At 42.7% G+C, this 16,612-nt stretch overlaps 1 protein-coding gene across 1 annotated transcript in view; it reads right to left on the bottom strand.

Annotated features, from left to right (window-relative positions):
* Window positions 1-5,379: 5,379 nt before the first annotated feature.
* REPS2 (RALBP1 associated Eps domain containing 2) overlaps window positions 5,380-16,612 on the bottom strand; it is a gene marked incomplete at its 5' end in the record, with an annotated part of 60,123 nt that continues 48,890 nt past the window's right edge. Inside the window, 4 exons of the mRNA XM_010188876.1 lie at window positions 5,380-5,448; window positions 7,177-7,282; window positions 9,366-9,511; window positions 12,077-12,160. Of these exons, the coding sequence (XP_010187178.1) occupies window positions 5,380-5,448; window positions 7,177-7,282; window positions 9,366-9,511; window positions 12,077-12,160 (405 nt within the window). The remainder of the gene's footprint in view (window positions 5,449-7,176; window positions 7,283-9,365; window positions 9,512-12,076; window positions 12,161-16,612) is intronic.

The raw sequence follows: 16,612 nt of genomic DNA on the forward strand, positions 1-16,612 counted from the left end.
ATTGCATGAAGGCACCCCAGAGTACCATCTAATTGTAAAAACTGAGAATGGAAGAGCCATCTAAATCCATCCCGCTGCCAAGGCAGAACAGCTCCCTACAGGATATTTACAAGTTTTTAACGCCTTGGCCTTGTGCCTCATGTGCACCAGAGACATACTTTTAGGCCAATAAAACATCCCTTGTCATAGCTTAATGCTGCGAGAATTAATTTATCACTAATTATTTCCTCTTTTAAAGCTCTGCTCTTTGGATAGCTGTGACATAATTCTTAAAAATCACCCTAGTTAAAGAGCAGAAGTACACCGTCCCTCCCAGCTCCCTGCCCGTGAAGGCCAGCTCTCCAAATGCTTCCCTTTCCCCAGCTTAATCTCAGATCTTGCAGTTGATGAGGGGCCAAAAACCAAGGATCACAGAGGTGCTGGGGGGAACAGCTCAAGTGCTCTCGCTGCTCCTGCCTGGGCACCCTCCAAAAAAGGGTCCGCCGGAGGCCTGAAGGGCTTTTCCTTCATGGTGGTGCTGTCCAGGTTAGAAAGGGTGCACCGCTTCGGGCGTAATCACGGAGCTAAGTCTGAATTCTGACAAAGCAAGGCCTGACAAAGTAAAGATGAAGTTTGGACTTAACTGAAGCCTAAGGAAATATGATTTCACTTTGAATGAGTCTCTCTCTGTCTCTCAAGCACCTGTACAATCCCAACATAAGTGATTTCATCTTTAATAGCTGAAGGTCAGCTATTTCAGTGCTGTATTTTTTACACAGCGAGTCACAGTTTCTGCTCTCGTGGCAGATCTGCACAATTGACATCCTAAATAAACCACAAAAGCAAGACAATTTGAAGTTATTGGACTTTTTTATTGTAATGTAGCACCCAGCTCCTTATCACACACATATTCCAAAATTAGACAGGCATAGTATAGAACGCTATACATTTTGCAGCTTACCACGTGGACAGTCTGCAGCTGTGAAAACAAATTGCTTAAATCCGGCTATCTACTTTGCAAGTTAAAATTCAAATATGTAATAGCCTTGGGGTATTTTTTTTTAGATTAACAATGATAATGCTTGCAATACGATTTTTTTCTATCAAAAAATCAGTAACAGAATAAAACATAATGCATATGTTCATAGCATATTATCATGAAGATAACTGAAAAAAGCTTCAAAATGTATCATCTCTTCTCAAAGGTACTATATCATGTCGATATTTTTCCTGAAAAAATACTTTTTAGTCAATAAAATATGTGGCTTTGTGAGGGCCCCTCTTCCTTCTTTTAGAACTCTGTGTGTTTTCCTGTCGAGGACGCTGTGTGCTGAAGGCTGAAGAGGCTGATGGTGCTGGAAAACGGACACCCCTCATTCCTTGGCTAGCAACTTTTACCAGCTCTCCTTCTCCTGATCTGGAAGCTGCTTATACCACACTAAAAGGCAATTTTCGTATCATGTCCATCCTAAATGCTTCCTGTGAAGGGTTCCAAGTCCCAGCCATCCCTTTGGGGTCATTTTACCATACAAGTAGTCACCACCCTGTCCATGCTGGTTAGCCCTAGCAGAGTCAAGCTGGGACCGCCTGGGTGATAACCAAACAAGTTCCTCTCCCTGATGTGGATACAGAATTACCAGCAGCAGAACCACTGTCACGTACATGAAAACAGTTTGGAGATAATATTTTGAGTTAAAAAGGATATTCACCAACTTAGCAATAACAGGGCTGAATCCACTAATCATTGAGATTTTTTGCTACATCAGCAAAACTCTCTGGAAGAGAGAACTCTCTGGAAAGAGGTGGTAATGCTTCCACTGCATCCTAGTATAAATTTAGTAACTAGGAGAAGGACATTGATCCCTGAAAATTAACGTTTGTTCACAGGCAGTTTGCTTAAAGGAATGCCTCTGAAACAGAAACTGTTCACCTTGCTTAATTACCAGGTCATTACTTGTATTTAAAGGCTCAAATAAAAATGGCTTAATCTACAAAGGCAACCAGTCACTACACTCCACTGGGCATTTTTCTTTTTTCATCACTGAATTACCATGTATTGAAACACAGAAAGGTATCAGGTGATATGAGCATCAACAGATCCATAAAGAAATGCATGACCAAAAGGAAGACATGCGAGTGCACAGTTACACACACACTGAGGAAGATCCTTATCTGTTCTGCCTAGTCTTGTTCTGCAGATGACAAAATATTTAATTGTCCAAATCAGAATAGCTGCATGAAATTGAAGACTTAGAAAGGGGCATCAGGCTCATGGTCTACACATCCTCTCAGATGATGCCGTGCTCCATCTCCTGTTCCCAGTTATCCTCTCTTGCTGGGCATGTTCTGCTCTGCATAAATACCTACAGAAACTATGAACTGAGGAGGGTGAGACCTCCCACATGGGAAGCTGTTGCTTTGCTCCTTAAGTTCCTGCTCCTTGGTTGGGCTGTAAGCTGCAACAGGCAGGTCCTAGTCGCTGTTCTGGGTCAGGCACATCAGGGGCTTAAAGCTGATCACCCTCCTGTATCTCAAGAAAGTGCCCTGAACATTGAGCAAACTGCCTGTGAGGTCATCTTCTGAACATATGGTCCATCGTGGGTCTAGGGGCATCTCCCATCCAAAGTTTCAGAAAGTAAAGGTGTCTGCAAGGAATGATGATTTTGCCATACCCACATTTTTCCAACAGAAAAATATTTTTTGAGGAAATCTGTTACAGTGGATTTAGATGTGAATTTTGACCCGTCAGGACATGTTAATAGTAGTCATGAGTGTGGCTGCATGGAGCAACTGCCAGAAGCACCGTCTATAGCTTCGTGATGCCTTCTCCATCCCTCTCAAAATGCTGTCTCCCAAAACCAGACACGCTTTTTCACTGCACTGATGGGCTATCACGAATGTTTAAGTGATGAGACATAGAGAAGAGTAACTTCCTGCATTGTATGTATAAAACACCAACATTTCTCCTTGAATATGTCACTTTACTCTCTCTGTGAAGTAGTGTATCATCATCACAGCCAACATTTCACCAAACAGAACACAAATCAACTCACGCTTTAGCCCTTGAAGCAGAGTGGGGCATTTGATGACATCCCTACAAATGGAGGGATGGTTAAGTTTTAAATTTATTAAGTCTTGCCTGTGGTAGAGTAACAACTGAGTATTTCATTGTTGGCTAACCAAGTATCCTAATTTCCAGTAAATGAAAAAAAAACGCTGTACATTAGAAGGGAGACATCTCAAAAAGACTAGAAAATAGACTTTTCCACTCTTCCTTTGCACAGCATCTATTACATGAATAACTCAGTGAAATGAATGGAGGATTATGCAAGAGGAAGCTCCTATCAAACATGAAAAAATCATCCATTGCCTTAAAAACGCAATGTGCACATTTGTTTGTAATCATTGCAAAGCTTTCCTTCAAAATCATCCATAAAATAAAAAAGAAAGGTTCCATATGATTATTTCCTATTGAATAGGAGGGGTTTATTAACCAAATGACAATGCAAGAACTAAAAAGCAAAGAAAGAAAGAGCACTTAACTTCATTAAAGTCTCAGGAATGACTCAGAGTTATGAACATATGAATGAATGACGATAACTTCTGACCAGTACCACTACTAGCAAGAGGGCAGCAGCTGTTTTGCAGCTTACCAGAGAAGTCTGCAGTTCTTGCACCCAGTCCCTGACCAGGAATGAGCATCTGACCCCAGCTATGCAAGTCACACAGAAGTCCCAAATGCAGAGGAATGGCTGTTGCTTGTTCACATAGTGGTGTTTAGTTGATTTGAAACCAATGAGTTACAAAAAAGGATTTTCAGTCACAATTCTGCAAATGCTTACTTTCACCTTCAGACTTCTGTCCACAAGACCCCCATCCATAGCCTTTTCTGCAAAAGTGGGGCTGTTTCCTCATCACTTCAAACATTCCTGTTGATGTCTGTCTTACCTCTCCACAAAACATTTGGCTGCTCTTACGTCCTCTGATGCCTCACCACAGCCAAGATACACCCTGAAAGAAGGCTATCCAGCTGCTTCAAACCCGCTTCTCCTTCCTCTCAGCCCCAGGGCCATCCTATAGCTACAGGGAGAGAGCATCACACCAACAATGGGGAAAAACTGCTGCGCCACTTCTGCAAGGCAAACATGTACATTTAAATTAGGTGAGTGGACAACAGGATATGAAACACATGCAGTGTGACTGCCTTGGCTATGCCTGAAGTTGCCCAATCTAGGAGTACTGGCCTAAGAAATAAAGCAACATTAGTTAGCCAGCTTCCATGGCAAGAATGGAGGGCGAAGCCAACAACCACTGCATCCATGGAAAGGTCCCCATGGGATTCAGTTGGCTCTGGATCAGACCCAGGTTAAACATTAATGCTTGCTTCTTCATTTAGAAAATTGATGGGCATTAGCAGCTTCATCCTACCAATAGCATCTCCAGTGAGGTGCAATGGAACCTTAATGAAAGCTTGTTGCAGAAGGCAATTCTTTCCATCACACATTTTAGAACCTCATATATAGCATTTGTTCCATCTTTCTTCTTTCAGAAATACAGTTCTTCTACACAACCTTAAAACAAATCAGCAGCTATTAAGACAACAAAGCAGACTAATACAAATGTACATAGAACAGCTGTTATAAAAATGCCCCAAAGGCATTTTTAACCTCTTGTTAGAAATACAGTTGGTTAAAAAAAAAAGCTAACTTTTCTTTTTCTTTGTAACTTCCAAAATAATTAGATTTTAGTATTTTTTTACTCTTCTCTCATATGATTTGAACTTATAAAATACAAGTTCTCTAACATTAAAGTACATCCATGATTGCATAATAAACAGTGCTACGAAAATAATTATCTGACACAAGATTGTGGATAAAGACTCTGTACGTCTAGTGAGTTTTATTCTTGTAGTACATTAAACCCACGGGTACTCTACCATGACACAATCCTACAGGAACCAGTAACATTCAAAAGCCCATCTCAGAGGATGAGTCTTAAATTTAAGCAAGAATTCAGGAATGCTGTACCTCTTAATGATCGGGGCAGGAGATGCTGCCAGAAGGCATATAAATCAGGAACTCTTTACATAAACAAAATACTTTCAGGTTATTCGTTTCAGTGATAAACTGCATTTACACATTAGGCTGGGAAGAGGGCGGAAAAAAGGCGAAGCATACCCCCTCCCCCCGCAACCACTCAGAAACACTTGGCAATCAGATTTTTGTTTTCTGTACCTTCTTCACCTGCAAAGGCAAACCAGGGAGACCCGACAAGTCAGTCCTTCCCACCACCCCCCCCGCCCCCGCCCGCAGGAACCCTGCCCTCCACACAGTGCTCCTCTCCTTGCAAGGCCGTCGGGATGCATGTTCCGCTCTTGATGCTGCATGGTGGTGCAGGGGGTCACAAGACGGTGACGGGACGGAGCTGCTCCAGCTGCGTTTCCAAGGCAATTCGCTCCTTGTGAACCTCCTGCAGGAGGGAGATAGATGTGCGGTGACTTTTGGGATGCTTGCTCCAGTATAGATTAGCCAAGCAAACTGCTGGCAATTGACTGGAGGCTCAGTGCTCTCCTGTTTAAGTAACTCTCTTTGAGGTCTCAAAACACTGTACTGATGCACACAAACACCCTGGCAGCAGTTCACTGCCTCCTCCTTACAGCGGGGCAAGACAGAGGCTCAATCACTTGGTTGGGCGACCATGGAGAGGAGCAGTCATCCACTGACCAGTGGAACAGCTTGGGATGCAGTGAAGCTGGCTACAATTTGGCATTTTTGCCACAGGAAATCTGGTTATTTTGAAATCACATCTCATCAAAATGGACTGGGTTTTTTTTTGAGACTTTTTGGTTGACACAACCATCCTCTTGCATTCTGGAAATGAATCAGCCTTTCTAAGATGACACAGGCTTTGCAATCTGCCTCTTTGGCAGCTGCATCAGGAAGATCATCAAGTCTCTGTCAGAAACTACCTGTGAAGGCTTTGGGGATCAGCAATTTTGGGATAGCCTCTCCTGGTCTCAAGGCTGCTCCTGTGCTGAGGGGCACCCAGCTCTCGCTGACCTTACATCAAAAGTCTCCCTAGCCCGCATGGGAGTAGGGCTGACCTGTGACTCCTCCAAACTGTGGTATCCCATATGGGTAGGCTCACAGCCCCAGCCTGGGAGCACACTTGAATGCTCCCCATGCCTCAGTGTGCCTGAGGGCTACCTGTCAAGTCTGCTGGTCCCCATAAAAACATCAAGGCCCTGCTCCATCAGAAAGTTTCCAGGCAGCAATATGACTTGAAGGACAAGTTCAGTTTTCTGCTCTTGTGTGAACTCAGGCAAATCTCTCTGTCTTTACGTGTTTCCTTCACTCTACTGTAAAATACAGATAACAGCTCTGGCCCATTTCATGAAGGTCGGGAAGTTTAAGCATGCTGAAGATAGTGCATGGAAGCAGATAAGACCTGAGCCAAGGAATGATGGCAATGTGCTGTCACTGAAAGCTTTCATCTCCGTGCTTATTTCAACTGCTGTCCTATATTTTGCTATGATTTCAGCACAGAGCATCCACTCTGCATTTTCCTTGGGAAATCATTGAAAACCAGTCAAGAAATTAAGTTAAAGAGAAGCTGAACATGGAATCAAACTTTCACCTTGACTGAAGAAAAAGTCTACCTGGGGATTTACCTCCCTTTCCAGACAAGTATGTACATAATATGCAAGGAAGAAAAAGCTGTAGCAGATGAAAAACTGAAGTCTACACTACCTTTGGACTGATAAAACAGAAAAACCATGACTGATATTTATAAGAAAACAGCCCCTTGAGAACATGACAAAAGACAAGTCAGCAGACATTAAAAATCAGTGTTAGATGTGCACATAAAACACAGTTTAGCCAGCCCTTCGATACCAAATGCCTGACTCCAGGAGACAGTTGTGTAGCATAACTGATCGTCACATTTTCAAACTTTTCAGAAGGACAAAGTTCACTCTTTAGACTTACTTTTAACTGCCAGTGGAACAGCAGGCCCATAGGTTATAACTTTTCCCAGACAGCCACATCCTACCCACAAATACAGTACAGTTATTCCCTTCCAGAAAGCAGGAAATAACGCAGTAGGTTTCATCTGAAAGGATGAACAAGATTCTCTGCTGGAGGTGACACATAACTGATTGCAGGGAGCTTTGTCACCAATTTTCAATGCATTCCTTACCTTCAGCTGCTGCTGGAGCTCACTGTTCAACCTGGCGAGCACAGCATTGGCTTCTTTGTTTTTCCGTATAGCGGTCTGAATAGCCCTTTTCTGCTTGGAAGACTGTCTGCCAGACAGATAAATAGAAAACATTTCAATTAAGAGCCTCAACAGCGGCTGATGCCAGAAGACCAGCCACCCATTCTGTGCATCTGTACTCTGTACACACTGGACTACACTTCAAAAGACAAGCTACAAACTACACATTTAAGAGAAGAAAAATGTAACACTGAAATGAGATGGCTGAGTCAGGTAAGAGTATTTGAAAGTGAAACAGTAACACTTTTACCTTGAATGACAGAAACATTTTAGGCTGTCTCAATTATTTCAAAAACACTACAGTCTGATTCAGTTAAAGAATAATCCCTGGATAGCTGTGCTTATTGCAGCATCTTTGCTTTAGCTGTTTTGAGACGCTTGCAGAGTTTAAAGATTCAGGAGTGGTTAACAGAAAATACAAAAATTATTCTATGCAGAAAGAAAGGACATGTGCATGAAACTACTGTCTCAGATTTTTTGGAGGCACTGCTCATTCTGATGTTTCTTTACTTCAAAAAATAATCTTTCCTTCATTCAATGCAGTCATTTCCACCAAAACTATCTGATGGGACAACCAGGAACAGGTAGATAGCTTATGGACTTTCCTCATCTCCTTTTCTGCTTAATGAAAGATCCCTCTCCTATTATTATTATTATTACTTTACAGCCCATGGTAACTGATTTGGAGGAAATTACAGTTAGGTAGACAGGTACAAAAAGAGACAGCTCTGTACATAAGGACCAACCTATTCCAAGAAACAGGAAAAGGAAAGAAAATACAGAAAATATTGGCTGAATATCCAAGCCCTTTTCCAAATATGTTATTTTAAAGTTGTACATGAGGCATCATGAGCTCTTTAATGACAAGTTTGATCTAAAACAGATGCCCTATTTAAATACGGTCCACAGTGGTACACAGTCCCCATTAGCTCCTCTACCAGAGCCAATCTTTGCAACAGGATCTGTTTCGCAGCACAGGCAGGTCTTTATGCTGTTATCTTCCAGCGAACTGTCAGTTTTCTGCTTCATGATTTTGCTTCAAACCACTCTCTCCATAGGCTACAAAGTAATAATAGTAGGAAAAAATGAAAAACAGGGACCTATACCTCTGTGGTCATTTAAACATTTTAGGAAAGATATAGACAAGACAGTATTAAGTTTAGACACTAACAAATGCTGTTATCTTTCTTTGAACCGCTATGGAATATTCACTCCCAAAGCACAAAATAGCACTTTAAGGCCATCCTAGGAGCCTTATTACTTTTTCTAATCTGCAATTATGCAGCACAGATTCAGTTTACTGATAAACAGTTTGCCAGGAACCGCTCAACTGATTTGGGCAGCTCAGTTTTGTTTCAGACTGAACCAGCTGTCTCTTGAACCAGATGTCTCTGCAAGCCTTTGGGTGAAGGTGGGCTATAATGTTTGCACCCTCTTTCAATTGAAGGAGCTGTGTAGACCCAATTGGGCTTCAAGTGCCTTCGCTTATCATTTGTACAGGCCATCCTCCACTGCTATTGAATAAATATATAGTGAAATCCCTTCAAGTCTTTGTTGCTGGCAGCTTCAGCAGCTATATTTATGAGAGCAAACACCACATTCTGGGTTTGGCAAGTATTGGATTATCACAAGTGGTCTATGGCTCAGCTCATACCAGTGGCGAGCTCATTTCCAACCTGCCTCATGATGAGGAAATATCACAAGGCTATGACCAACGTCAAGCATTTCATGACTCAGTTTCCTGGGAATGTATCTGGTTGCATCTGTCCACATGAACAAGCGAAATTCCAGAAGATACATGCACCCAAAGAGCTAAAAGAGGTTATGCTAGAGATGCTGGCTGAAGCTAGGCTTGCTCTTTAGACATGTCTACCAGATACAGAGGTAGGACACCTTTGAAGAGGCTATGAATCAAACATTATCAACTTAGACAGTCACTACTGTGTCACTACTTAGTCTGCATTTGAGAAGACAGATGTCAATTTGAGAGACCTGTTATCTCGTGAAACATTCTCAAAAACAGGACTATTAAGCACAAAATTATGCAAAAAGCAAACCCTGCTACATCAGATCTCATGGTGCAGTTTGGCATGCTTGGCACAGGTTTTTACTTTTGGACTGGGAAGTGAGACTTGACTGCTGGCAGGGAAGAGGTCACACTTATAGTGGGAGAAAGCTCGGGTGTCTCCAGCCCCTGCGTCTCTGTCCGGAGCTTCCTGCGGGTGGGTTTGGAGGGCGGCTGAGTGAGAACAACCTCCTGCAAGGGAGAAGCACAGTAACGTTAAGTCAGGCCATTTGTCTCCTGCCATTAGGCTGGGGAATACTTGTGACACAGAATTTGCTGACAGCTGGCCTAAGATTCCTTAATTTAAAGAGGTACAGAGCTTAACTCACATTTGGTAATAGCCTCTCAGGTTTCTGACTCTGATAAAGGGAACAGTAACTCCTGCAACCCCTTACTGAATGAAATGATTATACTGCTGTTTTGTCTTCATCTGGATGACGGGCTCTTCATAACTGGATTGTATAGCTCTGTGTGCATTTGGGGGAGCAGAGAGAGGGGTATAAATACAAATATGAGCCCCTAGTTGACCCAAAAGAATTAGAAACAAAACAAGATTTATTTTTCATTATGCTTAGTTGGTAAAAATCAATAATCAATCACTTGCATCCTAGCTTACTACCTCACCCATCTGGCATGGAGTGTCTCCCTTCTTCTCCTCTCCTCTCGTACATGAAGCAACATTGAAAACAGCGTAGAAAGACACGTATAAGATTATCCATGCAAAATTAAGATGCTGGAAGTGTAGAAGGACAGTTACTTCTCTCAATAAGTTACATCAGAGAGGTAAGTCTGGTTTGTAGGCAAAACAAAAAGTCCTGAATTTTTATGCCTTTAATGGTGTTTTCATTATTTTAAACTAAGATATCCTTTCTTTACAATGAGTAGTTGTTTCAATGACTTAAAGCTGTTTTAAAACTGAAATATAAAAATATCTCTTTCAGTGTATTTTATTATTAGATCTCTTTTACAAAGGATATTAACTATCACAGCCCCATTTCATGAATGAGAAAGCTAAGACTCAAAAAAGATGAAGTGACTTGACAAAGGTTGTACATTTAGTGTCACAGTCAAGACCAGAGACCAAATTTTATTATCACTTGCACAGTACACATTTTGCTGGGCCACACTATCTTCCTTACTATGTTTGGGGCAAATACTAATAAAATAAGAATAAAATTAAATGAGGAACTATTTAATGACCCAGCAATCATAAGAAAAACAAAAACCACTGTAGTAAGCAGCTCGACTCAGCAGAAGAGACCACTGTGAGTGATGCAGAATGAAACCAACAAAAGACCATCAATAATTAGTATGAGAGGGATTACAATTATTAGAGGAATTAGAATTGTAAGGAGACAAGGGGTTTCAACATTTTAAAAGCGTTCTGCCATTACTGGGAAAAAACAGATCTAAAAATATTATGAGATCTTTTGATCAGGATATCAGCACATCAGCACTGCACAGCTCTGAGATAATACCATGCTCTGAAATCCTATGAATATGCGCAGCTCCCCGCAAACACACAATGTACGGCAAGTGAGGAACTTGCTTACGCCTCCTACAGCTATAAACTGGTGAGATGCCAAATGCACAATCCTAGTTTACCTTAAACTGCCAAAAAACCTACCAATTCTGTAGGATAAATCCCTCTTCCATTTAAAGCACAATACTGGAAGACATGATCCAATACTGAAAACCAGAGACCTCCACAGGGGCTCTCTGGCTGGCACAGCTGCACCCAGCAAGGTGGGTCAGCACTGCGCCCACAACCTGCCTCCCGCACGCCACAGCTGGGGCTTCTCTGTATTTTAGGGAGCCAGGTGAGACAAGGGTGAGCATGAAGTAGGTGGACCACAAGGGCTGCAAAGCAGGGCAAGGAAGAAGCAGGGCTAGGCTAGTAGCAGCACGCGGGGAGCACAAGTGGAGCGAGAACGCTGCCTTGAATGCCCTAGCACACACAGGAAATTACCCTGGACATTTGTCTGTGCCCCACATTAGGGTGAGAAGTGTGATGATGCTCCCTGGGCAAGGTAGGCACTAAGTACAGCACCTGCCAACACTTCTTGGTTGTGCTGAGCAAAGGTACTCCCTGGCTGCAGGAGGGGCTGCAGCAGGGAGGATCTGCATTCACACCCCCTGTCAAAAACCTCTTCTGGCTGGGGCTGGTGGAACCGTGGGCAAGAGTGGGGAAATGCTTACAGCCATTGCGAAGGCCACTATATTCGTAAGCAAGGCCCTGTGAAGAGTGCCACTGCAATTTCAGTGTTTATTTTACACAAATGAGATTTTAGAAACTGCACATCTTGAGCAAATCTCTCCCAGTCTATGGACATTTAGCAGCAGATTCTGACCTCTTGCAAACAGGTGGGGTTACATCAAAATTGAATCCTCAATAACTGCAAGCAAGAAGTGCATCACAATTTGGAAGAATTACAGCAAGACAGGGGTCAAGTACAATCAAACTCTTTTTTGACCTCCCTAAGGGCTCCACAAGCCCCTCTTGATTTGAAACAAACGGCACGCTGCCTCTCTTGAAGCACATGCATCAGTGTGTATGAACTGAGAGCTTTCTTAATGATTTATCAGAGCTGATGTCACACGTGATCCCAGTTCTCTCCAGCGTCTTGACCTCCAGAGAAGGTAAACATGTAAAAACGTAACCCTAACCCTCCGTTTAATTGCCTTAAAACTTAAAACAACCACATTTGTTGACGAAAGCAAATCACTCCACAATGCCACAACATGTGCAGGCCTCACCTTTTTTGCTGAACTGTTTTCTTCTGCCTGTGATGGGGGTCTGTTCATCTGAGGATGTAATTCAACCTCAGATACTTGCTCTGTCTGTAACAACAAATCAGTCATTGCTACACCCAGAAAACGACTAGCAGTCACATACAATAAAGTCAACAAAAGGAAATGTTACACACAAAAGAAAAGTTACTTTAACAATTCAACAGTAGGGGAAATGGAGATCCAGGGTGACAGCTGAATGGATGACATATGTCTTTTGCAGATTTTTAATGAAACCATTTTCTTGCATTTTATTGTGCTAAGAAAAGAGAAGTTTTTCTGTGAATTGTTAGGAACCACGTCTCTGAATGTAAATGACCTAGGACCCACAATTTCTTCTAGAGTTACCACTATGGCCTCGATACGCGGAGAAACACTAAGAGGGGTAGATAAAAGCTAGAAAGATCTTGGTTGCGCCCTGTCACCTTATCATCTCCTGAAACTGATGAAAATTCATCAGAGTAAGCCTCTGTCTTTGAAGTTTGCAAGGCTGGAGTGAGAAAAGTCTGAATTATATACCAAAAATTCCAGCAAAGCTACTGAAAGCATAGTCATAAAAGCAGACAAATAAATCTTCTTCCCTCCTCCCTTCTCACGTTTCAAACAGAAACCAAGGTGAACACTCACCACACAGGTCTACACGTTGGCAAACCAAAACACCCTCTCTCAGCACACCTGACCAGGCAGCAAATTAAAACAGAGGGTTAATCCCTTCCTTCGCCTCTCCTGACATCTCCCAGCATCTTTCCATTTGCTTCACCAGGTCAGGGCACAGCACATCGGCAGCAGGATTTGGAGCTGCCTGTCCCAGCAAACACTGTATAAGCCCAGCAGGGCTGATTTCTGTCCAGAAGGCATGGGCTGGCTCTGCGAGACAGGGAAGGCAAGCAGAAGCGGGAAGATGAGGGCACTTGGTGCTGGCAGACGGTCTCTTCTGCTCTTTCCCAACTTCTGCCAAGTTGGAGGCAGGCTGACAACATCCCACAGGCAGGAGAGGCGACCCTGTGCTCTCTTCAAAAAAGGCTCGTTTCTCCATATCTAAAAGCTTGCATTTAAAACCAAGTTCAAAGCAAACCTCAAACTTTAAAGGGGCCAGGATTTTGGCCATAGTAATAATAATAACCTGTTGCACACTGAAGAACCTAATTTGGTGTTGCCAAGAGGTTTCTGCATAGGTCCGTCAAGCTCTGTAGCAGTCACAGGTTTCACAGTGCTTAACGGTAAGTTAAGCAAAAATGACAGAAAGCAGAGAATTTTATATATTTTAAAAGGAGGGACTTTTTCATACCACTTCCATTTCTTCCACAACACACACAGTAAAAAGCTGTAGAGAAAGCTGCAGGGGACACACAGCTCTGTCAGGTTACTGCTGCTCTCCAACCGTATGGCATTGAACATGTGCACAAAGGAGGGAGATTTGGGATGTTTTTTTAAAACTTATGTGAAATTCCTCAGGAGAGGAGGAAAAGGTGTTTTGGCTGACAAGATTTCTCTCCCTCCCTCTTCTAACTGTGCTACATATGTAGCTTTGTCTGATGGTTAAAAAAAACCCCCAACAACTCACCCTGTAATTTTCCAGTATTTGAATATTAATATCTTCAATATTTGGATTTTAATAATTGTTGGATACTAACATTTGGATTCTGGAAAGCTTTTCATGGGTTGAACTGTAGATTTCCGGTGCAAATAAGAAAGTGAAAGGGAAAAAGCAATCTTTTTTTCTGTGTACAAAAATCAAAGAACTTTAAAAGTCCATTTAATGAAACAGAGTACTTCTTTATCAGTAAGCTGAATAGCCCATAACCTCCCCGATTTCTACAACTACTTTTTATATATTTGAAAGAAGTGAGGCTCAAAGCACTGGTAACAGTAGTCTGGCAAAGTCCATAAAGCTTCCATGAACAATTTGTGGATAGCAAAGCTCAAATATCCAACAGAGCCATATGATGAATTTCAGCCCAAACCACATCACTGTGACAAATCATTCATTTAGGGACAGGACCAAAAGCAGAAATACAGTAACTTATCCCACAGAACGAAAAAGGAGACCAACCCTGTGTTGTTTATGTATAGATAAAATGCAGCTTCTTAACAACTGATATGTTCAGAGAGTGTAGAAGTAACTAACAGGTGGATACTCTACAACGTCAATTGCAAATAAGCAGGAAAATTGAAATCAGAATAAGATAATTTTTTTATTGGCCTCATTGCAAGTGAGTATTATTTTAAACTGAAGGGAACCGAAAACAGGAAAAAGGGTAAACTTTGTGTTCTGGTGGAAGCAAATACAAATTGGAGAGCTGATGCCAAAGAGGGGAAGATTTCAGAACTTCCAACAGTTTGATGTCATGGTTCCTACTGATGCAAGAGATCCTTCACTAGCTGGGTGCTGTGGTGTGGCTGACAGCCCTACAGCTGTGGTGGCCGCTGTGCTGCAGGGCTGTGGTAGCTGCTGGCTGCAGCGGGGCCACTGGGCTGGCCGCTCCTCCCCGCTGCCAGGACCTGAGGAGGGCAAAGTGCAGTATTCCGAGGGGCAGGGGCTCGCTGGAGCAGGCAGGTGGTAAAAATAAATAAATAGTTACATTTGGCCGTTAAAAAAAAAAGAATAATAAAAAAAGAACTAGTTCTAGTGGTGCAGCTCATGCATAATGAATTATACCAAGTGACTGCCATGTCCCTAAAGTGCCACCTAGTGGCATGTGGCACAGGCCATTTCTGAGTGTTTTGCTTAGAAGAGAGTACCAAAAAATAGCTGTCTGCGTTATCCGCATCCTGCAGGCTGAGCCTGCCCCAGGGGGGCGGGCAGAAGCCGGGCTGGGCACGGTGAGCCTCAGTTCTTTGAAAAATCTCCTTGCCCTCTCATGCAGAAGCCAGGTCCATTCGTTGATGATCTGCCAGCAGAGCTACAAGTTCTCCTCTACGGAAGATCTCCCTTCCTCAGACACAAGTGCCCAAGTGTAAAAAAATAAGGGTATGCTGCTATGTTGCAGGGGATTTTGTTCAGGGACTGACCCAGGCAAAAAATCTTTTGCTTAACTGCAATGTGCATCAATGCAATGAAGGTTTGCTGATTCAGCTAACCCAACAAAGTCCTCTAGGCAAGCCCCAAGAGGCTTTACAAATATGTTTGCAAAAGCTGGTGTCTCCCCACACTAGACCCACGTGGATTTTAAAGGAAAAATAAGTCCTGCTTTTTCTCTTGGCAGAGGGATTCTTCAGATTTCCTTCCCTTCACTGATTTGGACATGGACTGAAAGCCAGACCTTGTAGCCTTCAGGTCCTGGGCAGAATGAGACTGGCTCCAGGATGCTCTAAGTCCAAGGTCCTATACTGTACTGTAAGGAAAAGGTGATTCATCAGGAGCAGCTGAGGTGGGTTCCCTTCAGTTCTTCATTGTTTTTATACCGTGCTTACTGTAGTCTTTGAGGAACTCATTTCTCATTCAGAAACACAGCAATAAACTGCCTCCCTCCATCAGAGCAATAAATGTCTTAAAGTTTTCCCACATTTTGGAAAATTCTCATCATTATATTAGGGTTTAAAATTTTTCATCACTGGTTTATAAAACTGAGAGGTTATACATTATGCAACATGGTCTTCCTATGGAAAATTCAGTTACGGTAGTGTAAAAGTGCTTAAAAGTGCACCTTGTTCCTGTCCACAGAATGGAGCGAGCTACTGACGTAGGAAGTGCTGCTGTGCTGGTATGGCTGGGCCCACATCCAGGGTTACAGCAGCTGGACAAAGAAAATCCTGCTCATGTGCCCTACCAGCAGCGCAAAAGAGAGTTTGCACACCAGGCCTAAGGGTATCTTGATTTTGGGAAGAAGAGTAAGTGACCACAGAAAAGTGCAAGACCCTGTCCTGTTCCAAATCTCCTGAAGTGCTTCCCTTTGCAAAGACCAAAGTCCAGTTATTAACAGGCAGCATTTCCTTTTTCCCCTCCTCTTTTGTAGGAACAGCCATATTCTTCCGGGCAGCAGGTAAAACTGGCCAACAAAGTTTCTGTACAGCAGCCATGGCCAGAGATCAACCTGTGGCCTACAGCCAATACTGAGCATTAGGACAGATAATTCCTCATCGTTAAGGAGCGCATTAGGAATCGCAAATGCTCCTTATTTCATCGCATGATCCTTGACCGGCCATTCATAATCTCCTCACTGCTCCATGTGAGGATACTTAACAGTACCTTTCTAAAAGAATATGTAACGCTCACTTAAGCACAAAGTGCTTTGAAAGCCTCAGATGAAAGATTTTAGTAACTATAAGAGAATGCATTACCTTAACAACTGGTTCTTCGTTTACATTTCCAGTTCTTTTGCTCTGCTATGCTGGATTATATGGAGATTTCACACCCACTTTTCAAGACAATCCATAACTGATCTTCCAGAACAGAAGATCTACTCAGAGCTTTCATATTTCTGTTACCCGAGAGCCTTTTTGCGAGAGGTGAAGTATATATTCAATCTCTCCCACGATTCAATCTCGCCCACGCGTACGCTC

The sequence above is a fragment of the Mesitornis unicolor genome, unplaced genomic scaffold (assembly GCF_000695765.1).
Source record: "Mesitornis unicolor isolate BGI_N332 unplaced genomic scaffold, ASM69576v1 scaffold34107, whole genome shotgun sequence".
NCBI lineage: Eukaryota > Metazoa > Chordata > Aves > Mesitornithiformes > Mesitornithidae > Mesitornis > Mesitornis unicolor.